This window comes from Lutra lutra, chromosome 10 (genome assembly GCF_902655055.1).
Source record: "Lutra lutra chromosome 10, mLutLut1.2, whole genome shotgun sequence".
Lineage (NCBI taxonomy): Eukaryota > Metazoa > Chordata > Mammalia > Carnivora > Mustelidae > Lutra > Lutra lutra.
In genome coordinates this window covers 52,357,299-52,384,742 of record NC_062287.1, presented here as the reverse complement: position 1 = coordinate 52,384,742, position 27,444 = coordinate 52,357,299, and the positions used below count along the sequence as shown (strand labels likewise).

Here is a 27,444-nt window from a genome sequence, read left to right as displayed (position 1 = left end):
ACATATCTTGGCATAGAGCCAGGCATGGTTCAGTTAAAAGCAGGTGAGTTCTGGTGAAACCTGGGGGGCCTGAGACTGGGAACTAGACACAGAGGAGGCAGACAGTCACTGGGAAGAGGTACAAAAGTAGTTTGGAGGAAAGAACATAAAGAACATGGCAAGGCTCAAGAGTCCACAGAGAACTCATTATCCATGGCTCATGATTCTCCCTGGCACCTTTCCCTAGAGTAGGACCTGGCTGACTGAGAGAACAGAAAGAGAAGCTGGGCATCGCCTAGAAATGTGGACAGTCGAGTCTGTGTGGAGGAGGAAGGAGGGCCAGGAAAGCAGAAGCAGATCTTCCTCCGAAATTCAGGCAGGCGGACCACTGGTAAGCCAGCAATCTGTCTCTGGGCAGTGAGGCTCCAGCCACTGGGTTAAGGGTTTGGGTAAGGCTGTGGTCTCTCAGAGGAGGTAAGTAAAACAGGATGGGATCCAGTCCTAGGTGCAATTAGAGACTACAGGCAGGTTAACAGGCAAGTAAGAGCTGGAAAAGCAGGCAAAGTCCCAGGGTTAACCCTAGCTTACACACAACATTAGGGTGAGAACTGAGCGAAAGGGACACAAATCTCAGAGCTCTGACTTTATGCTGGGGGGCTGTGTGAGCCTGAACTTGAAGCAAGAGTTCAAAGGCCATGAGTATGAACACAGAGGCTGAGAATCATGTGGTCCTGACACCAGCATCACCTCTAGATCACAGAAAACTCTTCTGTTTTACGAATGAGTGAAAGCAGTGCCTCTTTGTGTATTTTTAAAAACCAACACATAGGGCTAACACTTTTTAATTATGTCGGATATGGAAAAACCATTATTTACCATGATAGTCATTTCTTTCTCTCTCTCTCTCTCTCACACACACACACACACACGAATATTTTAACAGAAGTGTGCACCCATGTAAAGAGAATCTCAGAATGAAGGGAAGTTTTAAAATCCAACTACATTTAGTTTTACGAAACTGACTACATCTTCCTCACGTTTTTCCCGTTTGTTGTTGTAGGAGAATGGTTTCCACAGCGCAGCACTGATCTGCATTCCCTCTTTTGAAAACTCTGCAGATTAATATTTTCCTCCCGTGCTCAGCCTTCCCTGGTTATTGCGGGAGAGGGCAGGCCCTCCGGGTCAGGCTCCAGCTGGCAGCACCTCTCTTTCCCCCCACACTCTTCCAGGTGGGTTCCCTCTCACCTGTCTCATATGTTACGTTCTACACAGAATATAGTTAACGAGCCATGCAAAGAAAAAAAGGTTGAAAATTACCATGTTGGTCCTCAAACCTTAGTGTATAGTTGAAAAAATAAGAGATCAACACACTGAATCAGTACCAAAGCTGAAATTTAAAACCAGGACTTTGATTCCTAGTTCAGATCCTAGAGAGAAATGACCATACCTACTGATTTTGTTAAGCTGGGAATCCTACCCAGAGCTGTAGGTAAGAGGATGTTTAATCAGAATCAAGATTTCCCGGGGCACCTGGGTGGCTCAGTGGGTTAAGCCTCTGCCTTCGGCTCAGGTCATGATCTCAGGGTCCTGGGATAGAGCCCTGCATCGGGCTCTCTGCTCAGAGGGAAGCCTGCTCCTCCCCCCCCCCCCCCCCCCCCCCGCTCTGCCTGCTGCTTTGCCTACCTGTGATCGATCTCTCTCTCTCTGTCAAAAAAAAAAAAAAAAAAAAAATCAAGATTTCTCAAGGTCCAAGGTGACCTTACCCCTAAAGTCAAAGTCCTAATTCTACCTCTAGCGAAAAATCAGTTAGGCTGGGCTGTGGGATCCGGTCTGGGACCCACTCATCAATTCTTTACCACCTGCCTTCTCAGGAGATCATCAGAAGCTCTCAACGAACTAAGAGGGGGGGCATCTCAAGAGATGTTTGTGAGCTGGCAAGGCTCTGGGGTTGAAGAGTCGGGATGAGACGCTCTCCCCTCTAGCAGTCTGTGGGTTTTGGCAGGTTAACACTGGACTGAATCCAGGGTGGCAGCCTGGGTTGGTGGAGGGGGGTGGTGGTGTCTGATATAAAAGGGAAAGCAGGAAGAGGGATCAAGGCTTAGAAGGAGGACAAGAGGGTCGGGTTTTTCCCTGTCGCCCTCTCCTCCTCTAGAGGGGTTTGGGCTTCCCTGTAGGCGAAGGCTGGAGCCTTCAGGGGTGTCTGTGGGGGAATTTATGGAGTTCATGTCCCAACTCAAAGCCTACTCTCAGGGTGAACAGACCCAGCTGTAGACAAAAGACAACAAACAAACAAAAGATTGAGGAGGAAGGCCTGATATTTCTGGGTGATTTAGAATAACATTTTTCTTTTAAAAAAGGCATGAGGATTTCAGATCTGGCTGGAAACTGGTCTGGATGTTTATTTTCCTCATTGTCTCAGTGGAAAAAAAGGGTGGGTGATTCAGACAGTAGCCTCCGCCTCTGGGCTGGGGCCCGGGTCAGGCTACACTCTGTTCTTTGCTCCTCAAGGGACTTGTGTCAGCATAGGGAGAAGCTGCATTTTACCTCCCACATTTGCTCTAAGCTTCCAATAAGGATGCCCCAGAGGAGATGAGCGATCTGAGCTCAGTTTAAAAAAAAAAAACCGAGAGCAAAAGGTAGGGGAGGGAACAAGGGAGGAGACAGTCCTCCCACAGATGAGAAGAGAGAAAGGGTGAGGTCTCTGAGAAAGGCCTGTTTCCTTCCCACCCTCCTCCACTCCTGGCTCTCCCACTTACTGTGTCTGGGGGAAAGGACCAAGGTCACCAGAAGGCATCTGGGTGGACTGTGTGTCTCCACCACAGCCCTCCCTGCTGTCAGATTTCCAGAAGAAGGGGTCTGGTCCTGACCTTTAAGGCACCATTCCCTTCTAGAGAGGAAGGAGCTGTTTGAAGACACCATCCTCCCAACCCTGATGACATTCTACCACTAGGGACTGAAGATTTCCCAAAAGCATTCTTTTGGGTATCATTTGATCCCAGAGGCAACCCAGGACTTAAAACAATTCTGCTGTTGGGTTATTGGGGGAACTCATGGATTACCTGAAGTTTCAGTATTTACAAAATAAAGGTGGGGCAGCCTCACCCAAAACTGTCACAGAGAGAAGGTGGGGAAGAGATAAAGAACAGTTGGCTGGAACTCTGGGAAGTCCTCATTCTACAGAGTTAGACATGCGACTACTAGGAGACTCCCGCCAAGGAGCTCAGGAGAGGGAAGACACTAAAATAATATCAAGGGAACGGAGGAGGCTTTGGCTTCACTTCAAGATCTTCAAGAATTACTAACTATAGTCCCTGAGCTCTAATTCACAGCAGTTTGTTGGCTACTCTAAGATGGATCATGCTGAACGACAAGTGTTGGCAAAGACATGGAGAAAAAGGAACCCTCTTATGCCGTGGGAGGGAACGCAAACTGGTGCAGCCACTGTGGAAAACAGTATGGAGGCTCCTCAGAAATTAAAAACAGAACCACCGTATGCTCCAGTAATTGCACTACTGCGTATTTAACCCCCCAAATACAAAAACACTAATTCAAAGAGATACACGCACCTCCATGTTTATAGCAGCATTATTTATAATAGCCAGATTATGGAAGCAACCCAAGGGTGCATCAACTGATGATGGATAAAGATGATGTGGGGTGTGTGTGTGTGTAAAATGAAATATTATTCAGCCACAAAAAAGAATGAAATCTTGCCATTTTCAACGACATGGATGGAGCTAGAGAGCATAACACTAAGCAGAGTAAGTCAGACAAAGACAAATACCATATGAATTCATTCATATGTGGGATTTAAGAAATATCACAAATGAACAAAGGAAAAAGAGAACAGAGAGAAACCAAAAGACAGACTCTTAACCATAAAGAACAAACTGATGGGGGAGCCTGGGTAGCTCAGTGGGTTAAGCCTCTGCCTTTGGCTAGGATCATGATCTCAGGGTCTTGGGATCAAGCCCCAAGTCGGGTTCTCTGCACAGCGGGGAGCCTGCTTCCCCCTCTCTCTGCCTGCCTCTCTGCCTACTTGTGATCTCTCTGTCAAATCAATAAAATCTTTAAAAAAAAAAAAAAGAGAGAGAGAACAAACTGATGGTTACCAGAGGGGTAATCTCTGGGTAACCCAGGGAGGGATGGGTGAAATAGGTGATGGAGAATAAGGAGGGCACCTGCTGTGATGAGCACTGGGTGTTGTATGGAAGTGTCAGATCACTATATTGTACACCTGAAACTAATTTAACACTGTATGTTAACTCTATCTGAATTAAAATAAAATTAAATAAAAAAAATAACAGGGGCACCTGGGTGGCTCAGTGGGTTAAGCCCCTGCTTTCGGCTCAGGTCATGATCTCAGGGTCCTAGGACCGAGCCCCGAGTCAGGCTCTCTGCTCATCCGGGGGCCTGCTTCTCAGTCTCTCTCTGCCTGCCTCCCTGTCTGCTTGTGATCTCTCTCTCTCTGTCAAATGAATAAATAAAATCTTTAAAAAAAAATAACACGGAGTATGCTACCTTGGTAATCTAACCTCAAAGGTTAATATTAATGTATAGACAGCACTTTACTTTCTAAATGGTCTGTTCTTGGTGTCTTAGAAACTTCCTGCTTTTCCCTCTAGCTGGCTATTTTGTGACCTACAAGCCACTGTGGTAAACAGGTCTGTGACGCAGGGCTGGGACTCATGAGGAGTTAGAGTGCACGGCTCGCGGATGGAGTTAGAGCCTTGGATTGGAGCCCCGGCAACACTGCTTTCTGCACCGTTTACCCCTTAGCATCCTTACCTGAGCAAGAGGAATAACGTTGCAGCCCTATCTATCTTATTTTGTTTCTTTACACTCAAAGGAGACCACATTAAGTGTTTTGTCATCTGTAAGTTCCTCTGAAAACACCAGACACTTAAATCATATCCTGTTCATCTTGACCTAGAGATATAAAAACCATCACCACCACAACCACTACAGGGAAAACAGTGAACCAAGCAGTTAGCGCTCACGTAGTGCACCTCCATCCGTTTCTTACCTTCCTCCCAACAACGACAGGGAGCATCATCTCAACTTTAAAGATGATAAAACCTCAAAGAGGTAAAGATACTTATTGAGTACCACGGAGCAACGAAATCGCAGGCCTGGGACTCAAGTAGAGCCAGCGTGCCTTTCAGAGTCCCTGTGAGAGCAGCAGTTACTGAATACATACAGGAGGGAGGGGACAAAGGGAAGGAGGAGTCCTCAGCTCAGAGGATTCAAAGGAGTGAGGGCTTCCAAACAGTGGATGACTCCTGAGTCCATGAATAATTCATCAAAGCTCTGTGCTGAGAGCTGGTTCTTTTTTGTGTGTGGTGCATCTGGTCAGGGACAGCTGCCTACCACGGGGCCACAAACGTGAGGACTTGGACCCGCCTGCTCATAAACACAGCTCAAAGATGCTTTCTGCTCCCTTACTCTGGGGACTGAAGGCTATTTTGATTCCCAGAGGAAGATGGGGTTCTGATTTTTGCTTGTGTGCTTGCGTGCACACCGCCCCTCCCCCTCCCACACACACACACACGAAACTCCACACATGTGATATGAAATCTTGATATTCTTGGAATTGCTTTTCCTTCCTGAGCATCGTCCCTAGTTTCCCTTAGGAAAGAGTTCTCTGTCAAGAGTTTGTTTCCTCCACCCTTATGCCAATAGTCAGACTCCGTTTCACTCCTGGTCTGTTCTGGAGCCTAGACATTTTTGGCTGGAACATGTGAGGAATCAGAGGGTGGCAGCAGACAGAAGCTGGGGGGTGGCAAGAAGGCTTTAAAAGAAAATCTCCATCTGCCATACAATCTCTTCCAGATGAAAGTGAAAAACAGAAGGCTTTTTTTTTTTTAAATGGGTCCCATCACAACTCTTACATAGAGAAAGAAAGAGGGTGTGTGTGCTTGAAGGAGGCTTCCCCAGGAAGAAATTTCTCCAGGACCAAGGAGCGAGTGGGGATACTGCCCTGCACAGCTCCAGGGGACAGCTCTACACAGAATACAATGCAAGTACTCCTCTGGGGACTATCGAGGGGCTGCCAGGGGTCTGAGGTCTGTCTTGGTGAATCCAGAGAGAAGCAGAGTCACTGGGTGAGAAGATAATTTTAGCTCTAGTCAACAAAAGGACACTGGGACTTTAATCATGGGACCTGTTTCTATAATCCCAGAGTTGTGATCGAACTCAGGCCTCCTTCACCTCCAGCCTACAAGATTGCCAGGGGTGTGTGATGACTGGTTTAGAGCCCTAGAAGCTACTAAATTCTTGGAATATGTCAGCCGAAGAATTGGAGCCATCTGGGTTGATAAGAAGGTAAACCTGAGCAGCTGTAAGACCCCCTGTGGAGGGGATGAGAGAGCACTTCCAGTCCAACACTGTAGGGACCAAGGGGGCAAAATTGCCTGGGCTTGGTGCTGGCACATGTTTGCATTCCCCAGAGGTCAGAGACAAAGCATGTATTATAATACAAAGTCAGACCTGGGTTAGAGGAGGCTCCTAGTTCTGTCATTTTCAAGCTATGTATTTTGAGTCAAAACTGCTCCTACTGCAGAGGATTCCTATGAATTTTTAGTGAAAATTTATGCAGAGCTCCTACTTCACACAGAGTAGATGCTGAATATATAGCTCCTACTGCTTTCTTTTGTGACCACTGAGGGTTAGGCATCAGTACAGGGTGCTTTCCACATAAGGTGGCCGCTGACACAGACACCCGAGAGACTGGCTGGTTCTCAGGAAGCTACAGCACAAGGAGAGCAGTGTTGTTTTCAGGAAGGCTCAGGGACAGAGGATGGTGGGGAGCCCATGTGAACCTGCCGAAGCAGGCATGAGGACAGAGAGGAGCTGTCATCCTGGAGTGCTAGGCAGGGAAGAAGAAACACTCAGTCTCCTTACTTGAAAAAAATGGGAGCATAGTTGATAAAAGTGATGAAATGAAATAAGCGAAAGTAGGTAGTCAGGTGTTAATTTCCTTCCTGCTTTGCCTCTAATCCTCTCAGCTCAAAAAACCCCACTGATTTGGGTGATTAAGTTTAAATTCCTCATCTGAGGGTTTTATAGATATAATCCATTTTTAAGAAAGTCTCTAAATTAAAACATAACCCATTATATGTGGCTGAATCTTTTAACACACCAGATTCTCCTATGAGAGGGAAGAAAAGCCTACTGTCTCCCTCAGAAAGATCTCACAAAGAATCCTAACCTTCTGTCACAGACAACTAACATCTTTGCTCTGGTAATGAAACCACCTGGCATCTAATAAAATAATCCCCTTAAAAAAAGAAGTCAAAGGTTTAAGGCAATATATTTTTTACACCTGGCATCTAATAAAATAATCCCCTTTAAAAAAAGAAGTCAAAGGTTTAAGGCAATATATTTTTTTAAAAGACAAAGCTGGTGAAAAAATACTGACTTGATTTTTTTGTCACGTGCCCTTAAAACCTTCCCTCCCTCAGTGAGTTGGTGGGGTGCGGGCTGGGGTCAGGCTATGGTGATGCCTCTATCCCAGCACTCCCTGTTAGCGGTCTGTCCCTTCCACTAGACTATGATCTCTGAGCACTGGAACCTACTGGTCATCTTTGTAGACTCAGGGTTTGAGACAAGAACTGTCACAAAACAGATGTTCCATAAAGTTTTGCTGGATGAATAACTGAGAAAACAAAGTATGAATGGGTGAATGCCTCTTCCTACCAAAGCAAGCAAGCCCAGATAGTGTGGTTCCACTCTTTGTATTTGAACTGTACTTAAATCCTATACAGTAAAATTAAGGATTCAGACATTAATTACTTTTTAAATATGTGATTAAAAATATATTTGCACCAAGAGTAATTTTTGTTACATCTCAAGGATATTTCTCTCAGTTGGAACACCTCTAATCCCACAAGGAAATAATTTAATTAAAAGCAATTTGCTGGTGGTGGGTATTAAGGAGAGCACGTATTGCATGGAGCACTGAGTGTTACACACAGTGAATCACGGAACACTACATCAAAAACTATTGATGTGGGGCGCCTGGGTGGCTCAGTGGGTTAAAGCCTCTGCCTTCGGCTCAGGTCATGATCCCAGGGTCCTGGGATCGAGCCCCGCATCGGGCTCTCTGCTCAGCGGGGAGCCTGCTTCCTTCTCTCTCTCTGCCTGCCTCTCTGCTTACTTGTAATCTCTGTCTGTCAAATAAATAAATAAAAAAAAAAAATCTAAAAAAAAAAAAACAAAAAAAACCTATTGATGTATAGTGGCTAACATAATAAAAAAATTATTAAAAAAATAAAAAAAGCAATTTGCTCATATAGATCAATGGAACAGAACAGAAAACCCAGAAATAAACCCCCAATTATATGGTCAATTAACCTTTGAAAAAGGAAGAAAGAATATGTAATGGGAAAAACACAATCTCTTCAACAAATGGTATTGGGGAAAACTGGACAGTTACATGCAAAAAGAGTAAAACTGGACCACTTTCTTGCATCATCCACAAAAATAAACTCAAAATGAATTGCAGACCTAAATGTGAGACCTGAAACCCTAAAAGTCCTAGAACAGAACACAGGCAGTAATTTCTCTGACATTGGCTATAGCAACTTTTTTCTAGATATGTCTCTTAAGGCCAAGGGAAACAAAAGTAAAAATAAACTATTGGGACATCATCAAAATAAAATGCTCTGCACAGCAAAGGACACAATTAAAAAAGAAAAACTAAACTAAAGGCAGACTACTAATCAGGAGAAAATATTTGCAAATGGCATATCTGATAAAGGGCTAGTATCCAAAATACATAAACAACTGATACAACTCAACACTCCAAAACAAATAATCCAGTAAAAGAATGGGCAGAAGACATGAACAGATATTTCTCCAAAGAATTTATCCAGATGGCCAACATGAAAAGATGCTCAACGTCACTCATCGTCAGAGAAATGCAAATCAAAACCACAATGAGCTATCACTTTGCACCTGTCGGATGGGTAAAATAAAAAACACAAGAAACAACAAGTGTTGGTGAGGACATGGAGAAAAAGGAACACTCATGCACTTTTGGTGGGAATGCAAACTGGTGCATCCATGGTGGAAAATGGCATGAAGTTTCCTCAAAAAGTTAAAAACAGAACTACCCTAGGATCCAGTAATCCCACTACTGGGTATTTACCGCCAAAATACAAAAACCCTAATACAAAGAGACACATGCACTCCTGTGTTTATAGCAGCATTATTTACAATACCCAACTTATGGAAGGAGCCCAAGGGTCCATCAATAGATGAATGATGTGTATGTGTGTGTGTGTTTATGTATGTGTGTGTGTGTATATATATATACATATATATGAATATGAATATTCCATCATATATATACAGACTATATAATTCCATATATAAAAATAAATATAAATATATTCATATATATTATAATGGAATGAGATCTTGTCATTTGTAACAACATGGATGGATCTAGAGGGTATAATGCTAAGTGAAAAACAAGTTAGAGAAAGACAAATGCCATATGCTTTCACTCATATACAGAATTTAAGAAACATATAAGCAAGGGAAAAAAAGAGACAAATCAAGAAACAGACTCTTAACTATAGAGAACCAACTGATGGTTACTAGAGCCCAAGTGAGGGGCAGATGGGTGAAACCGGTGATGGGGATTCAGGAGTGCACTTACGATGAGCACTGAGTAATATATAGTATTGTTGGATCACTATATTTACACCTGAAATTTATATAACACTGTATGTTTACTATACTGGAATTAAAATAAAACTTAAAAGCAGTTTGCTTTCTGATTACTTCCTCCCCCCCGCCCAAGCATACCTGTTTTCTAAAAAGTTGAGGTATATTTTGGACCTCCCACATTTTTTTTTTTAAAGATTTTATTTATTTATTTGACAGACAGAGATCACAAGTAGGCAGAGAGGCAGGCAGAGAGAGAGAGGAGGAAGCAGGCTCCCCGTGGAGCAGAGAGCCCGATGTGGGGCTCCATCCCAGGACCCTGAGATCATGACCTGAGCTGAAGGCAGAGGCTTTAACCCACTGAGCTCACCCAGGTGCCCTGGACCTCCCACATTTATGAAAGATTTGAGACTGGGTTGGGGGGAGTAGTCTTGTTTTCCCCACCTTGTTCTTTTGATTCCTTTTTTATTCTTCCTCTCTTTGTTTGTTTTTTTTCTCTTTTGCATGCAATGAGCTTTTTATTCCTTCATCAGGAACAAAATAAAGAGAAAAACAAAAAACCCATGAAGCCTATAAATGACAAAGATTTGGGGAAAACAGGAAATTCCATACAGGAAACAAAGATTATACCAAAGATTTTAAGGGTAAAATGGGGACTCCTAATCCTTCTGCAAGGAAGAAGAAAATCACAGAATTCCTAGGACAGGACATCTAGCCCAGGCCTAACAGACTACATAATTTAAAGAGCCTGGCGCAAAGTGAAAACGCAGCCCATTCAAAAATTAAGAACTTTGACACAAATAAATAGAAAGATATATCATGTTTATGGACTGGAAGAATTAACATTGTTAAAATGTCCACACTACCCAAAGCCACTTATAGATTCCCGGAAATCTCAATCAAGATTCTAATGGCATTTTTTACAATAATAGAAAAAACAATCCTAAAATTCATATGAACTACAAAAGATTCCAAATAGCCAAAGCAATCCTGAGAAAGAAGAACAAATCTGGAAGCATCACACATCTTGATTTCAAACTATATTACAAAGCTGCAGTAATCAAAACAGTATGGTATGACCTTTTTTTTTTTTTTTACTATGTTTTCTTTTTCTTTTTTTTAAAAAGATTTTATTTGTTTACTTGACAGAGAGAGAGAGAGAGAGAGATCACAAGTAGGCAGAGAGGCAGGCAGAGAGAGGGGGAAGCAGGTTCACTGCGAGCAGAGAGGCTGATGTGGTGCTCGATCCCAGGACCCTGAGATCATGACCTGAGCCGAAGGCAGAGGCTTAACCCACTGAGCCACCCAGGCTCCCCTTGACTATGTTTTCATAAACAGACAGATAAAAATCAATGGAATACAACAGCCCCCCACATGTATGGTCAACTAATATTTGACAAGGGAGCTAAGAGTACTCAGTGGGGAAAAGATAGTAGATAGTGTCTTCAAAAAATGGTGCTGGGAAACCTGGGTATTAACGTGCAAAAAAAAAAAGGAAACTGGACCCCATTCTTTTTTTTTTTTTTTAAAGATTTTATTTATTTATTTGACAGAGAGAGATCACAAGTAGACAGAGAGGCAGGCAGAGAGAGAGAGGGAAGCAGGCTCCCTGCTGAGCAGAGAGCCTGATGCGGGACTCGATCCCAGGACCCTGAGATCATGACCTGAGCCGAAGGCAGCGGCCTAACCCACTGAGCCACCCAGGCGCCCTGGACCCCATTCTTATACCACTCACAAAAACTAACGCGAATTGGATTAAAGGTTTAAAGGTAACACCTGAAACCATCAAAACCCTAAAAGACAACATAGAAAAAAAGATTCCTTGACATTGGTCTTGGCAATGAGTTTTTTGGATATAACACCAAAAGCACAAACAAGAAAAACAAAAACAAACAAATGGAACTACATTAATCTAAAAACTTCTGCAGGGCAAAAGTAACAAGATGAAAAGGCAACCAAAGAAATGCACAGCAAAGGTAACAAGATGAAAAGGCAACCAAAGAAATGGAAGAAAATATGTAGTTTCAAACCACATATCTGATGAGGAGTTAATATCCAAAATATGTAAGGAATTCCCACCACTCAGTAGCAAAAACAAGAACAAATAACCCAATTAAAAAATGGTCATAGGATCTGAATAGACATTTTTTCCAGGGAAGATATTCATATGAACAAGTTACCTGAAAAGGTGCACAACATCATTAACCATCAGGGAAATGTAAATGGAATCAAAACCACAATGAGCAATGACCTCACACCTATTGGCTATTATTAAAAAGATAAGAGGTAAGGGCTAGCAAGCAGGCAGAGAAAAGGGAACCCTTGTGCACTGCTCGCAGGAATGTAAACTGGTATAGTCAGTATGGAAAATGGTATAGAGGGTCCTCAAAAAATTAAAAATGGAACTACCATATGATCCAGCAACTCTTCTTCGGGTATAGATCTGTAGGAACTGCAATCATTACCTTGGAGAGATAGCTACAGCTCCATGTCCTTTCCAGCATTACTTATAGTAGCCAAGATGTGCCAGCAACCTGGGTCCACTAATGCACGAATGGACAAAGAAAATTCTATAGATGTACTATCGCCCAGCCGTAAGGAATAAGCAAGGGTTCCTCACACCCTTGTGACTCAGGATGAAGCTGTGAAAAGACGCTCATGCCTACGTCCCACCCCGAGATTCCTAGCTAACTGATCTGGCACAGATCCTTCACATCAACATTTAAAAAATTGTCTTCTTTAATTCTGTCTTGTGACCCACTTTAAGAACTACTGATTGAGGGACGCCTGGGTGGCTCAGTTGGTTGGACGACTGCCTTCGGCTCAGGTCGTGATCCCGGAGTCCTGGGATCGAGTCCTGCATCGGGCTCCCAGCTCCACGGGGAGTCTGCTTCTCCCTCTGACCTTCTCCTTGCTCATGCTCTCTCTCACTGCCTCTCTCTCAAATAAATAAATAAAATCTTAAAAAAAAAAAAAAAAAAGAACTACTGATTGAGGTTCTCCACCTGCCTCAGAAAAATCTGCTTCTCAGTCATCCCCAGGTTGGAGATGAGCCCAAACAAATATCAAAGAGCATTTCTGTAACTTAAAAACTCAGTTTAAAAAGTTGGGCTACCCAGAGTGCCTGGGTGGCTCAGTCAGTCAAATGTGGGACTCCTGGTTTTGGCTTGGGCCATGATCCTGGGGTCATGGGATCAAGTCCTGCAATGAACCCTGCATCAGCCCCACGTCAAGCCCCGTGTTGAGCCCCAAAGCCCCATGTTGGGTTCTGTGCTTGGAGGAGGGATCTGCTTGGGGCTCTCTCTCCCTCTTCCTCTGCTCCTCTCTCCATTTACACTCCCCGCACGCTCTCTCTCAAATAAATAAATCTTAAACAATACAAAGTTGGGCTACTCTTTTGTGAAAGTCAACAAAACCCAAACATATCTCAGTATTTCCACCTTTTACCTGTCCCCTCCCATGTGAATATAAAAGAACACTGGATTACGTATCAACAAGAATCACAGAGGACCCCAAACCAACAGACAAAACAACGTGGCAAGTGTAACTGCACAGGATGGTCTGAAGTGGATGGGCTAGAGCAGAGAGAGGTGGACCAGAGCAGGGATCCCAGTGTGAGCTGCCCGACGGGCTGAGTGTCAGGTAAGAGCACAGAGCACTAGGAAGCAGAGGGAAGGGGGGAAAGGTGCGGGGCTGACAAAGGAGGTGGTGCTGAGGGACCTGAAGAAACACCCCAAAGTACCTTAACTTCATCATCACCTCAACACATTTCCGGTTCCCATCTGAATGTAATTAGGACCCTCTGGTTTTCAGCCAAACCCTTCACACTCTTAACTCTTTGCCATTTACTCCTCTGCAGAGAGGAGAGCTGCTGTCCTTACTTAGGGAATCTGAAGGCCTTCACCGTAGCCCCAACAGCTAAACCCTCTGCAGGAAGCACCTTGTTCCCCGGGAGAAAGGTTCGTGTTAGTCCTCCTACCTGTGCTCTCCTCAGCCTGATTGAAGCCACAGATCTGGCAGATGCTCTGGACCCACTTATTCATGTCCTCCTCCGTCTCGGCCACCAGATAAAAGGTGCGCTCGCTGGTCTTGATGTCAAACACAAAACTATCCTGCAGCTCCTTCTTGTTGAAGGTCAGGCCCGCATCCACCTGCTCACAGAAGTTCAGGTTGATGATCCTCAAGGGCTTCTTAGAGTGATCATTCTTGTAGTATTCCAGAACATCTGGGTCACCGCTCATCCGACCACTCCGCAGGATAAACCAGCGTTTCTTCCAGGCCTGAATAGGAAGGAGGAGGAAGAGGGGAAAAAGTTATTAGTAATTTCAAAGCCTCTCACAGGTGTTCAGAGGGCACTAGGTTAAGGGTGGGGACTGTTGCACCTGCAGGCTGGACATGGCCCCAGCTCTCTTTCATACTTCCCCAGAGTTTAAAAATTGGAGGATGATTTTAGAATGCATGTTAGTACAACATTTTACTATGGAAACAGGGTCTTATCACTATGAAATGAGAGGTGGCATTCCCATTTTTTAGATCAAGAAGTTAGATGGAGACTAAAACATTTCCAAGCAATTACTCCTAGTTAGAATACAGACTCAAACCCCTAGTACTTTTATTCAGGTGGAACTTGCAAAAACTAAAGCATCTTGGTATATGGACAGGGACCCCACAAAGGCATGATGAGTTGAAGAAATGTGACATGCAGGAAGGAGCAGAAAAACAAGTTCCCAGACTGTTAGTACATTGTGCTTTTTACCAAATGATGACGCCTTGGAAGAGTCACACAGAAAGCCTTCTACAACTTCTCAGAAGCACAGAACTTCAGGACTGTTTTCGCTCTCTTGCTCACTGCGATGGCCCGAGTACTTACGATCGGGCCTTGCATGGATGAAGCCCTCAACACATACTACTGAATAAACTCCTTGTATCACGCCACACGATAGAATTTAACACTTGATTACATATTATGCTGTCTTCTACATTCCATCTCTTCAACAAGCCTGCGCCATTTGTGAGCAGACACCATTACAAAGTGGTAAAAAGATGTTACATGTAATGGCACTTTGGGGCGAGTCTACGTTTAACCACTGACTTGCGGTGTGATCTGCAGGTTAAGTCACTTCCTACTTTGGAGCTGGCTTCTGTGTAGAGTGAGAATCAACATCACCACTACCTGCCATGGCCACCTGGCAGAGCCAGAGCCCTTGCTACACAACCCTGACTCACGACAAATGCCAAGGACTGGATTACTGTATTGCAAGGGGGCCTCCAAGTCACCCCCAAATCCTACCACAGTTGCCTAATCTATGATTTTTTCTTGCTCTTTGGCAACAGTCTCTGAACTTCTCTCCTTTAAATCTCCAGCATGTTCACTCTTTTTGTTTCATAGAAAATATAAGCAATTAAGGGAATTTACACATGTTCCAGCACCAAATTTACCCACCAGCCTGCCTCTCCAGCAAAGTAGCCTGTTACTGGGGAGCATGCACAGTTCATCTGATCTAAAGCCAACTTCCTTCCATTTGTGCACCCCCTCTCACCTACAAGGGGACACCACTGGATCATTCTCCCATTCTCTGGAATCACTGCATTTTCCCTTCCTACTAGGATCATTCCCATCAGGACACCAACATTCCTCATCCTGGGAAAAAAAATTTAAAGCTTAACTTGATCCCACATTCCCCTCCAATTCTGGCCCAGTTTTCTGCTTCACTTTACACTAAAACTTCAAAAAGTTTTCTATACTACTGGGTCTTTTGTTTTCTCTCTTCCCATTCTTTTTTGGAAAGCTATCTAATCAGGCTGCCCCACCCCTATCATTGACAGAACTCAAGAAAGGTCTCAAAGACATCAAGGTGTCTAAGGCCACTTTTGGGTTTTACTTGCTCTCTCAGCAACACCTGATACTGGTTGTTCTGTCCTCTTTGAAGCACCTTTTCCCCTTGGCCTCAGAACTCACCCTCAAATCCCCTATTCTCCCTGATCTCTCTTTTTCAGGCTCCAGTGCTGGCTCCTTCTCATCTCCTTGACATCTAAATGTTGGAATGCTCCCACACTCAATTCTTAGACTCTTTCTCTTCTCTCTCTACATCACAGCTTAACCATCTACTTGCTGCAACTCCCAAATTTATTCCTCCCACCAAGACCCATCTATTGAACTCCAGAGTCTTCTATCTAACTCTTCACTAATAGGCATCTTAAACCCAATGTGCTCCAAACTCTTCATATCCTCCAAGCCCATTCTTCCTGCAATCTTCCCTGTCTCAGTTCACAGCAGCTTCCTCCTTCCAGGTGCTCAGACCAAAAATCTTCAAGTCATCATTGACTACTTTCACATTCCACTTCTAATCCAACAATAAATCCTATGGGTTCGAACAGCTCAAAATACAAGTACAATTTGGTCTCTTTGCACCTCCACTGTTACTCACTTGGTCTAGCCCAACATTTTGTGGTCTTCCTTTTCCCACCCTTTCATCCTGCAACTGAGGCTCAACATGGAAGTTGATATAAATCAAATCATGTCACTTCTCTGCACAAAATTCCCAAAAGCTTTCATCCCAGAGTAAAAACCAAAATCTGCAAAATGGCCAGTGAGTCTGACTTAATGGTCATCTTTCTCCCATCCTACATCTTTTACACTATCTCCTGCTACTCTCTACCTTGGCCATTCTGCTCTCACCACATTGGCCCCATACTTCTGCCTCAGGGTCTTTGCTCTAGGTGTTCCCTCTGCCTGGAATACTCCTCCCCCAGACATCTTCCATTCAAGTCTCTATTCAAATGTTCTATTACTGGGTGTGTGTGTGGGGGGGCATTCCTGATCACCCAACCCTAACACTCTCTTTCTCCCTTACTCTGCAATAGTGGTCTTACTACTTCTCATACCACCTAAAATACCACTTTTTTTTTTTTTTTTTTTAGTTTCGGTCTCTACCTCCCAAAATGCAAACACTGGGGCAAGGATTGGTTCTTTTTATTCCATGCTGCACCTTCAGTGTTTAGAATAGTGCCTGACATATAGCTGGCTACCAATGAATATGTATTGGATTAATTAACTAATCATTTTTCTTACATGAACTCCTTACAGCATCTACTAGGTTATAGGGATATAACTGGTGCCTAATAAGCCTTAGACTGAAATGAAGAAAAGGTATAGACAGGATAGAACTGAGGGAAATAAAAAAATAAGCACTATTTATTTAGTGACCTAAAATCTTGCCCAGGCCACTGCCTACAGAATTCTGTGTATGCTTGTGTGTGTGTGTGTGCATGCAGCAGGTGCCTGCATATACAAGTGTGTGCATAGCAAGGAGCATTTTAAAAATGTACTGTCAATAGTTTAGCTTGTGTTTCAGTTCATGTGTCCCCTTCAGTGCTTGTCTCTGCAGAAAGAGCTATCTCCAAATCGCTGGTGTGCAGGTGCAAGCATAAATACACACCAACACACCCTCTGAAACAAGAAAAAGGTGTCTGCTACAGATAACATCGGAGCCTGTCAGGTTCTGCTTCCAAGGGAGTGGTGCAGGCAGATAAATGATGGCCCATCAAGTGCCGATAAATTTATGACAGTGCAGGCAAGGTTGTCTGGTCTAGTCCCCAATTCACATCCCTCTTCTGCCACACCACTTTCTCTCCAAGTCAATGCACATTAAAAAAAAAAAAAAAATCAAACAACCGAGAACCGAGTATAACCAACTCTGAAAAGTCTAGCTGCAATGACAACTTCTCTGATCCTGTCAGCTGAAACAGACTTCTACTTCCTCTGAACCTTCATACACTTTTTATGACCTGTCATTTTTTGCAACATATTACAGATATTTTGGTATTTGTTGTTTCTTTCCAAGTAAATTATGAACAACATCTCCTATTCTTCTATGAATTTTTATGGTAGACATTTGCTAAATGTTACTAAGAAAGGGTCTTTATTGCTGAAACTTTCTTATCTCTCTGGCCTCATTTACGCCTCTTTCCTTCCTCCTTTCCATTCATCCATTGAACAGATATTTGTTTAGTGCTTACAATGATATAGGGATTATTCTAGGTGCTGAGGATACAGCAAAAATTCCTGATCTCATAGAACTCACTATAGGTTATTAACAAATTACATATTATTCTCCAAATATGCCACATAATTGCATGACTTGATGTCTTTGCACAACCTACTGCATCTTCCTAGAATGACTTTCTCCTCACTGCCTATCTAGAAAATTCCTATGTACTCTCAGGGCCAGCTTGTCTCACTACTGCTGGAAGGCCTTTACTAACTTCCCCAGGTAGAGCTAGTGCTCCTGTCTTATATTCCCTTAATAACTTGTGCTTTCTTTGGCATTTCAACTGTTTATATACCTTCCTCTTCTTTAAGCTGCGAACATCTTGATGCTAGGGTCCTATTTAGTCAAAAGTTACTTGGCAAAATGCTTGGCATATATGAGAACTCAGCAAAGATCTGCTGACTTTCTTTACTCATAAATATATTAGCTTATTCAAACTAATAAGTGCAGTTTAAATATATAAATGTTCACAGAAGGAAGTAGGAAAGGAGAACAGCAAGAGAATTACAGCAAAGAGATTAAGAAAGATAAAGGTATACTGTGGATTCTTTATGATGTGAGTTCTTTAGCATCTTGTTCCCTTCATTCTGTTAGGAACACTGGCCATTAATAAATATTTATAAGGAAATCTGGGACCTTCAGCTTTAAAGTGTCCATGATACAGAAATGAAAAATCTACGGTTGGATGACAGACACATAAGGAAAGAAGAACATGAGAACATGAGTCCTGAATATGGTATTAAGAAGAAAGCTTTTTCAGGACTGTTCTTTTATCTATACAAAATCTCTTACAAAAATTAAGCTAAAATGGATGATGGACTTGAATATAAAAGACAAAGAGAATTCAGCAAGATATAAAAAGAATTATATAAGATAACCAAGTGGGGCTTGTCCCAAGGATGTAAAACTAATTCAATATTCAAAAATCAATCAGTGTAATCCACCAAGTTAACAGGCTAAAGAAAAACGACATGGTCATATCAATTGATATGGGTAAAAAGCATTTGACAGAATTTGACAACTATTCATAATAAAAACTCAAAAAAAAATAGGAAGAGGGGCGAGCTTCCCTAGTTTGATAAAAAGCATCAACAAAAGATCAACACCAACATTATACTTTGTATTGAAAGACCTAATGCTTTTCCCCTAAAATCAGGAGTAAGGCAGGGATGTCTGCTCACTCACAACACTCTTATTGAACACATTGCTGAAAATTATAGTCAGGGCAATAAAGAAATAGATATAAAAGGCATACAGATGATAAAGGAAGAAAAAAAATTGTCCTTCTTTGCAATGACATAATTTTCCACGTAGAAAATCCCAAGGAATTTAGGAAAAAGTACTCAAAAAACTCCTGGAACTAATAAGTGAGCCCATCAAGGTCACACGATACAAGATAATATATAAAAATCAATTTGCTAATATATACCAGCAGTGAATAAAAATAAAAATAAAATGCCATTCATAGTTTAAATAAATATAAATAAAAATAAAATGCCATTCATAGTTTTTAAAAAATGAAATAGGTATAAATGTAACAAAATATGTACAGGGCATGTATGCTGATGGCTATACAATGTTGATGAAAGAAAAAAACAAAACAAATGGAGAAGTGTACCATATTCATGGATTAGAAGACTCAACATAGTACATCTCACCAAACTGATGCTCAGATTTGACACAATTTCTATCAAAATCCCAGCAAGAGTTTTTTTTATAGATGTAGACAAAATTACTCTAAAATGTGTATGGGAAGGCAAAGAAAATGCAACAGCTAAAACAATTTTGAAAAGGAAGATAAAGGGGGGTTGTTAATTCACTAGATTCCAAGAATTATTATATACCTTCAGTTCTCAAGACTATGTGGTGCTGGCAGAAGCACACACATAGAACAAAGTTAAAGAACCCAGAAACAGCCCCACACAAATATGCCCAACTGATTGCTGATGAAGATGAAAAAGAAATTCAGTGGAGGAAAGGCAGTCTTTTCAATAAATAATGCTGAAGCAATTGGGAATCCATAAAAAGTGAATGGGCCTCAATTTAAATCTCACCTCTTATACAAGAACTAACTCAAAATGAATCATGGACTTAAATGTAAAACTATAAAACATTTAGGGAAAAAAAAACTGTGAAGGAAATCAATCAGATCTAGAGCTAAGCAAGAGTTCTTAGACTTGACACCAAAAGCATAATCCATAAAAGGACAAGCTTATAAATTAGACTTCAATGAAATGTAACACTTTTGCTCTGCAAAAGCCTTTGTTAAGAGGACAAAAGACACATATAGGCTGACAGTGAAGGGATGAAGAAAGATACTCCATGCAAATGGAAGTGAAAAAAAGCCAGGATGTCATTACTTGTATCAGATGTAAAAGACTTTAAAATAAAGACTGTAATAAGGGACAAAGAAGAGCATTACATAATGATAAAGAGATCAATCCAAAAAGAAGATATAACAATTGAAAATATCTATGCACCCAATAGAGGAGCACCTAAACACATAAAGCAACCCGTAACAGACGTAAAGAGAGAAACTGACAATAACACAATAATGGTAGGGGACTTTAACATCTGACTTCATCAATAAATAGATCATGTAGAGAGAAAATCAATACAGAAACAATGCCTTTGAATGACACATTAGCCCGGAAGGACTTAAAAGATAGCAGAATATTCTATCAAAAAACAAAAAAAACAAAAAAAAACCAAAAAAACAGAATGAACGTTCTTTTCAAGTACCCATGGAACATTCTTGAGGAAAAATTGCATGACAGGCAACAAAAAAAGTCTCAGTAAATTTTAGAAAATTGAAATCATATCAAGTATCTTTTCTGACCACAACAGCAGGAAACTAGACATCAACTACAATACAAAACAAAATAGGGGCGCTTGGGTGGCTCAGTTCATGAAGTGTCTCTTTATTTCAGTTCAGGTCTTAATATCAGGGTGTTGAGTTTGGGGCCTGAACTGGGCTCCATGCTGGGAGTGGAATCTACTTAAAAACAAAAAACAAAAAAACTAGAGGGGCACCTGGGTGGCTCAGTCAGTTAATCATCTTTCTTCAGCTCAGGTCATGACCCCAGGGTCCTGGGATCAAGCCCCACATCAGGCTCCCTGCTTAGGGAGCCTGCTTCTCCCTCACCCTCTGCGTACTTGTGCTCTCTCTCTCTCTCTCTCTCTCTGTCAGATAAATAAACAAATAAAATCTAAATAAATAAATAAAATATTAATCTGTTAAAAAACACACAAAAACCCCCCAAAACTAGAAAAACCACAAACATATGGAGGCTAAACAACATGCTACTATATAACCAATGGGTTAACAAAGAGATAAAAAAATGAAATAAAAAAACACACAGAGACAAAAATGAAAACATAATGGTCCAAGATCTTTGGGATATGATGAAAGCAGTCCTAAGAGGGAAGCTTATAGTGATACAGGTCTACTTCAAGAAACAAGAAAAATCTTATGTAAATGATCTAACTTTACATTTAAAGGAACTAGAAAAAGAAGAACAAACAAAGCCCAAGGTTAGTAAATGGAAGGAAATAATAAAGATCACAGCAGAGATAACTGAAGTCAAGACTAAAAAAAAGTAGGAAATATCAATGAAATCAAGAGTTGGTTCTTTGAAAAGATAAAGGAAACTGATAAACTTTTAGTAAGACTCATCAAGAAAAAGAACAAGAGAGGACTCAAATAAAACCAGAAATGAAGGAGGAGAAATTACAACCAGTACCAGACAGTACCATAAAGATTATAAGATACTATAGAAAATTACATGCCAACAAACTGATAACCTGTGACCTACAAGAAATAGATTCCCAGAAACACACAATCTCCAAAACTAAATTAAGAAGAAACAGAAAATTAGAATAGCTCAATTATTAGTAACAAAAGTGAATTGGTAATAATAAAAAGACAACTCCCAACAAATTAATAATCCAAGCCAAAATGGCTTCATATATGAATTCTACCAAATATTAAAGAAGAATAAATACTTATTTGTCTCAAACTATTCCAAAAAGCAGAAGAGATAGGAAAGCTTCCAAATTCATTCTATAAGACCAGCATTACCCTGATACTAAAACCAGAAAAAGATACTATAAAATAAAACCAAACTATAAGCCAATATCACAGATGAACAATCTGTGAACAAAATATCAACACACCCAATTCAACAATGCATTAAAAGGATCATTCATGCTTTTCCTATAGGAGCCACAGGTTGAGAGGAGCATGGCCCTCACCTCTCCCTGCAACAGTGTGTGCTCCTCCACTGACATCAGTGTACTGTGAAAAGGGGGAGTCATCAGGCAAAAATTTTAACTTTGCCTGCTGTGTTCAAATCTCCCATTTGACCTCATATTGTGAACTTTGTTCACAACAACTTGTATAGAAACAAAAATAGCCATATGCTGTAAGTGAATTCAAACCAGTGCTGAATCTTGGGGTACTGGTAGAGCTGTGGTTCAAATTCCAAGAGTTCGAGGTGGTGACACTTACCATTCTGGCCAGAGTGCTTTTGAAAATATGTGTCACATGTATGGACCAACGCAAACCTGGTGCTATTGGCACTCCAGAGCGAACACAACACAGAAGTGATATGCCATTGGCTCTTCCTGGGCTGCCTCTGCTTTACCAGTGCTGGTCATGTCTAAAAGTCATCATATTGCCGAAGTTCCTGAACTTCTCTTGAGAGCTGAAGATAAAGTTAAAGACTGCAAGAAGACCTAGGAGGCTGTTTTACTTCATAAGAAAATTAAAGCTTGGAATTGCATCAAAAAGGTCTATGCCTCTCAGTGAATGAGAGCTAGCAAAGGCAAAATAAGAAACAATCATTGTATTCAGCACAGGGGACTCTACACCATCTATAATGAGGACAATGGAGTCATCAAGGCCTTCGGAAACATTCCTGGAATTACTTTACTTAATGTAACAAACTGAAAAATTTTTAACTTGCTCCTGATGGGCATGTGTCACATTTCTGCAAGTTAGATGATCTGCAAGTATGTCACTTGGCATAAGCCTGCCTCCCCTCAAAAGTAACTATAACCTTCCAATGCACAAGATGCTTAATACAGACCTTTGCAGAATCTTGAAAAACCCAGAGATCCAAAAAGCACTCCGAGCACTGTGCAAGAAGATTCATCACAGAGTCCTGAAGAAGAAACCACCGAAAAACCTGAGAATCGTGTTGAAGCTACACCTAAACGCAAAGTCCATGTGCCAGAACACCATTCTTTGCCAGGCCAAGAATCACAGACTCTGGATGGATAAGGCAAATTAGAAGCTAAAGCATAGGAGAAGGGGGTTCCAGGCAAGAAGACTGTGGTAGGATAGAAAGGAAAGAAGGCTGTTGGCGCTAAGAAGCAGAAGAAACCCTTGGTGGGAAAAAAGCCCGCTGCTACCAAGAAACCAGCAGTGAAGAAGAAACCTGCAGAAAAGAAACCTACCATGGAAGAAAAGAAGCTTGCTGCATAAAAAGTTAAATTTGTTTATTCCATAAAAGTCAAATCATTTTGGACAGCAAATTTTAATAAAGATCTGATCAAAGGCAGTGAGAAAAAAAAAAAAAAGGATCATTCACCACAATCAAGTGGGATTTATTCCAGGGATGCAAAGATGGTTCAATATCCACAAATCAACCAATGTGATATATCACATTAACAAAATGAAGGATAAAAACCATATAATCATCTCAATAGATGCAGAAAAGGCACCTAATAAAATTTAATACCCATTCATGATAAAAACTCTCAACAAAGTTGGTTTAGAGGGAACATATGGCCACATAATAAAAGCCATAGATGAAAAACCCACATCTAGCATCACACTCAATGGTGAAAAAGTAAATGCTTTTCCTTTAAGATTAGGAAAAAGACACAGATATCCACTCTTGTCACTTTTATTTAATATAGCACTGGAAGTCCTAGTTAGCTGCAAGCAGGAAGAAAAATAAAAGGCATCCAAACTGGTAAGGAAGAAGTAAAAGTTGCACTATTTGCAGATGACATGATACTACAAATAGAAAACCCTAAAGAATTTACCAAAATATTATTAGAACTGATAAATGAATTTAGTAAAGTTGTAGGATGCAAATTTAATATACAGAAATCTGTTGTGTTTCTATGCACGAATAATAAAGTAGCAGAAAGAGAAACTAAGAAACAACTCCATTTACAATTGCACCAAAAAAAAAAAAAAAAGATAGGAATAAATTTAACCAAGGAGACAAATGACCTATACTCTGAAAACTATTAGAAGGTAATGGAAGAAATTGAAGATGATACAAACAAATGGAAAGCTATATCATATTCATGAACTGGAAAAATTATTAGTGTTAAAATGTTCATACTACACAAAGCAAATGACAGATTCAATGCAGTCCCTACCAAATACCAAAAGGATTTTTCACAAAATTAGAACAAATAATACTAAAATTTGGATGTTACCACAAAAGACCCTGAATAGTCAAAGTAATGCTGAGAAAGAACAAAGTTGGAGGCATCACCATCTCAGATATCAAGATATACTACAAAGCTATATTAATCAAAACAGTATGGTACCGGCACAAAAATAAACACAAAGATCAATCAAATAGGATAGGGAGCCCCCCCAAAATACTCATGCTTATAAGGTCAATTAATCTATGACAAAGCTAGCAAGATTATACAATGGAGAAAAGACATTCTCATCAATGGTGTTGGGAGAACTGGACAGCTAACTGCAAAAGAATGAAATTTCTTAAACCACACACAAAAATTAACTCAAAATGGGTTAAAGTCCTAAATATGAGACCTGAAACCATAAAACTCCTAAATGAAAACATAGGTAGTAGTCTTTTGAACATCAGCTTCAGCAATATATTTATGGATATTTTTCCTCAGACAAGGGAAACAAAAGCAAAAATAAACAAGTGGGACTATACCAAAATAAAAAGCTTTTGCATAGTTAAGAAAACCACCAACAAAACAAAAAAGCAACCTACTGGGTGGGAGAAGATATTTGCAAATGATTTATCTGATAAAGGGTTATATAAAAAGTATATAAAGAACTTACACAACTTAATGGCAAAAAATAAAAAATTGAATTATAGAATGGGCAGAGGGCTTGAGTACACATCCCAAAGAAGACATACAAACAGCTAACAGACAAATGAAAAGATGCTCAATATCACTAATCATCAGGAAAATGCAAATCAAAACCACAATGAGCTATCACCTCACACCAGTCTGAATGGCTATTATTAAAAAGAAATAACAAGTGTTGGTGAGGATGCAGAGAAAAGGGAACACTTGCGCACAATGGTTGGTGAAATGCAAATGAATCCTTGTGCACAAAGGTTGGTGAAGATGTAAATTGGTGCAATCACTGTGGAAAACAGTATGGCAATTACTCAAAAACTTAAAAACAGAAATACCATATGATCTGGTAATTCCACTCCTGGGTATTTATACCCCCCCAAATCCCTAAAAACACTTATTTTAAAAGATATATGCACGTCTATAGTCATTTCAGCATGATTTACAATAGCCAAGATATGGAAACAATTCAAATGTCTATCCACAGATGAATGAATAAAGAAGATGTGGTATACACACCCACAGACACCTCCTCCCGCCCATGGATGTCACTTACCCATTAAAAGAGTGAGATCTTGCCATTTGTGACAACATGTGTGGACCTAGATAGTATTATGCTAAGTGAAATAAGTTAGTCAGAGAAAGACAAACACCATATGATTTCACTTACTGGTGGAATCTAAAAATCAAAACAAGCAAACAACAACAACAAACCAGAAACAGACTCATAAATGTAGAGAAAAAACTGGTAGTTGCTAGAGGGGAGGGGATTGGGGAGAATGCATGAAATAGCTGAAGGGAATAAAGAGGTATAAACTCCCAGTCATAAAATAAGTCACAGAGATGAAAATATAGCATAGGGAATATAGTCAATAATACTGTAATAATGTTGTATAATGACAGATGGTAACACTATCATGATGAACACTGCAGAGTGTATAGAACTGTCAAATCACTATGTTGTCCACCTCAAACTAATAACATTATATATCAAGTATACTTAAATAATAAAAATTTTAAAAAGGTAAAAAGACAAGCTGTAGAGTGGGAGAAAGTATTTGCAAACCACATATTCAACAAAGAATAGTGTTTAGAACATATAAAGAACTCTCAACACTCAACAGTTAAAAGAGGGAAGCAATCCAATTAAGATAAGGGCAAAAGACATGAAAAGACATTTCACTGAAGAGAATATACAGATGGCAAATAAGCACACCCGAAGATGCTCAATAGCTTTAGCCATTCTGGAAACACAAACTAAAACACACTGAGGTATTATCACAGACTTATCAGAATGGTTAAAATAAACGTTGTAACAACACAAAATGCTGGTGATGAGGCAGAGAAAATGGGTCACTCAAACATTGTTGGTAATAATCTAAAATGATATAGCCACCCTGGAAAACAATTCGGCCTTTTTTGTTATTTTTGTTGTTCATTTTTTTTGGGGGGGGGGCTCTCTTGACCCACTGCTCGATCTCACGACCTTGAGATCATGACCTGAGCTGAAATCAAGAGTCGATGTTTAACTGACTGAGCCACCCAGGTACCCCAACTTTGGCCATTTCTTAAAAAACATGCAACTACTATATACCTCAGCAATTGCTCTCCTGGTATTTATTCCAGATAAATAAAGATTTCTTTCATACAAAGACTTGTACAGGAATGTTTAAATTTTATTTATAATAGCTCCAAATTGGAACAATCTGAGTGTTCTTCAGTGGGTGAATGGCTAAGTAAACTGTGATATATCTCTATCATAGAATACTACTCAGCAATTTAAAAAAACAAAACAAAAACAAAGTACTGACACACAAAAAATCTTGAATGCATCTTGAGAGAGTTATGCTAGGACAACAAAGCCAATCCCCAAAAGACTACATACTGCACAACTGCACTAACCTACCATTCTTGAAATGGCAGAATTTAGGAACAGACAGATTAACGGTTGTCAGTAGTTAAGGAGGGACTTAGAGTGGGACAGATGTGAGTATGGCTATAAAAGGGCTGTATGAGAGATTCATATGGTGATGAAAGTGTTCTGGATTTTGACCATATCAATACCAGCATTCTTGTTGTAATATAGTTTTAGAAGATGTTACCACTGCGGGGACACTATAGAAGGTATATAGGCTGTCTGTATTATTTTTACAACTACCTATGAAACTAAAGTCAACTCAAAATAAAGTTTAAGAGGAAACTGCTCCATAAGAGAATTAGAATGTTCATAGATTGTGAGGGGAAGGGTTTGCCTGGGTGGTGCAGTCAGTTGTTTAAGGGTCCCACTCTTGGTTTCAGCTCAGGTCATGATCTCAGGACCATGGGACTGATCCCCGGGTCAGGCTCTGCACTCAGTGCAAAGTCTGCTTGAGATTCTCTCTCCCTCTCCCTCTGCTCTTTCCACTTGTGTTCACTCTCTAAAATAAATAAAATCTTAAAAAAAAAAAAGAATGTTCATAGATAGGAAATGTATTTGAATAAATCATAAGGAGGAAATGACTGTTTCTCAGAGAAGAAAAATAAACATCATGGAGAGAAAGGTGGTTAATAGCTGGCTGATAACTATGACCAGATCCAGCTGTCCTCAGTCTTTACCACTTTGGGATGGGGAGAGGACCTTAGGAAATCACAGTGTGAAAATATGAATGAA

The 27,444-nt window shown here is 40.7% G+C and overlaps 1 protein-coding gene and 1 pseudogene across 1 annotated transcript in view; one reads left to right on the top strand and one right to left on the bottom strand.

Annotated features, from left to right (window-relative positions):
• Positions 1–27,444, bottom strand: part of GAB2 (GRB2 associated binding protein 2) — a 189,832-nt gene that overhangs the window by 40,711 nt on the left and 121,677 nt on the right. The window contains exon 2 of the mRNA XM_047691230.1: positions 13,634–13,934. Within this exon, the coding sequence (XP_047547186.1) occupies positions 13,634–13,934 (301 nt within the window). The remainder of the gene's footprint in view (positions 1–13,633; positions 13,935–27,444) is intronic.
• Positions 16,794–23,193, top strand: LOC125078544 (60S ribosomal protein L4-like; annotated as a pseudogene).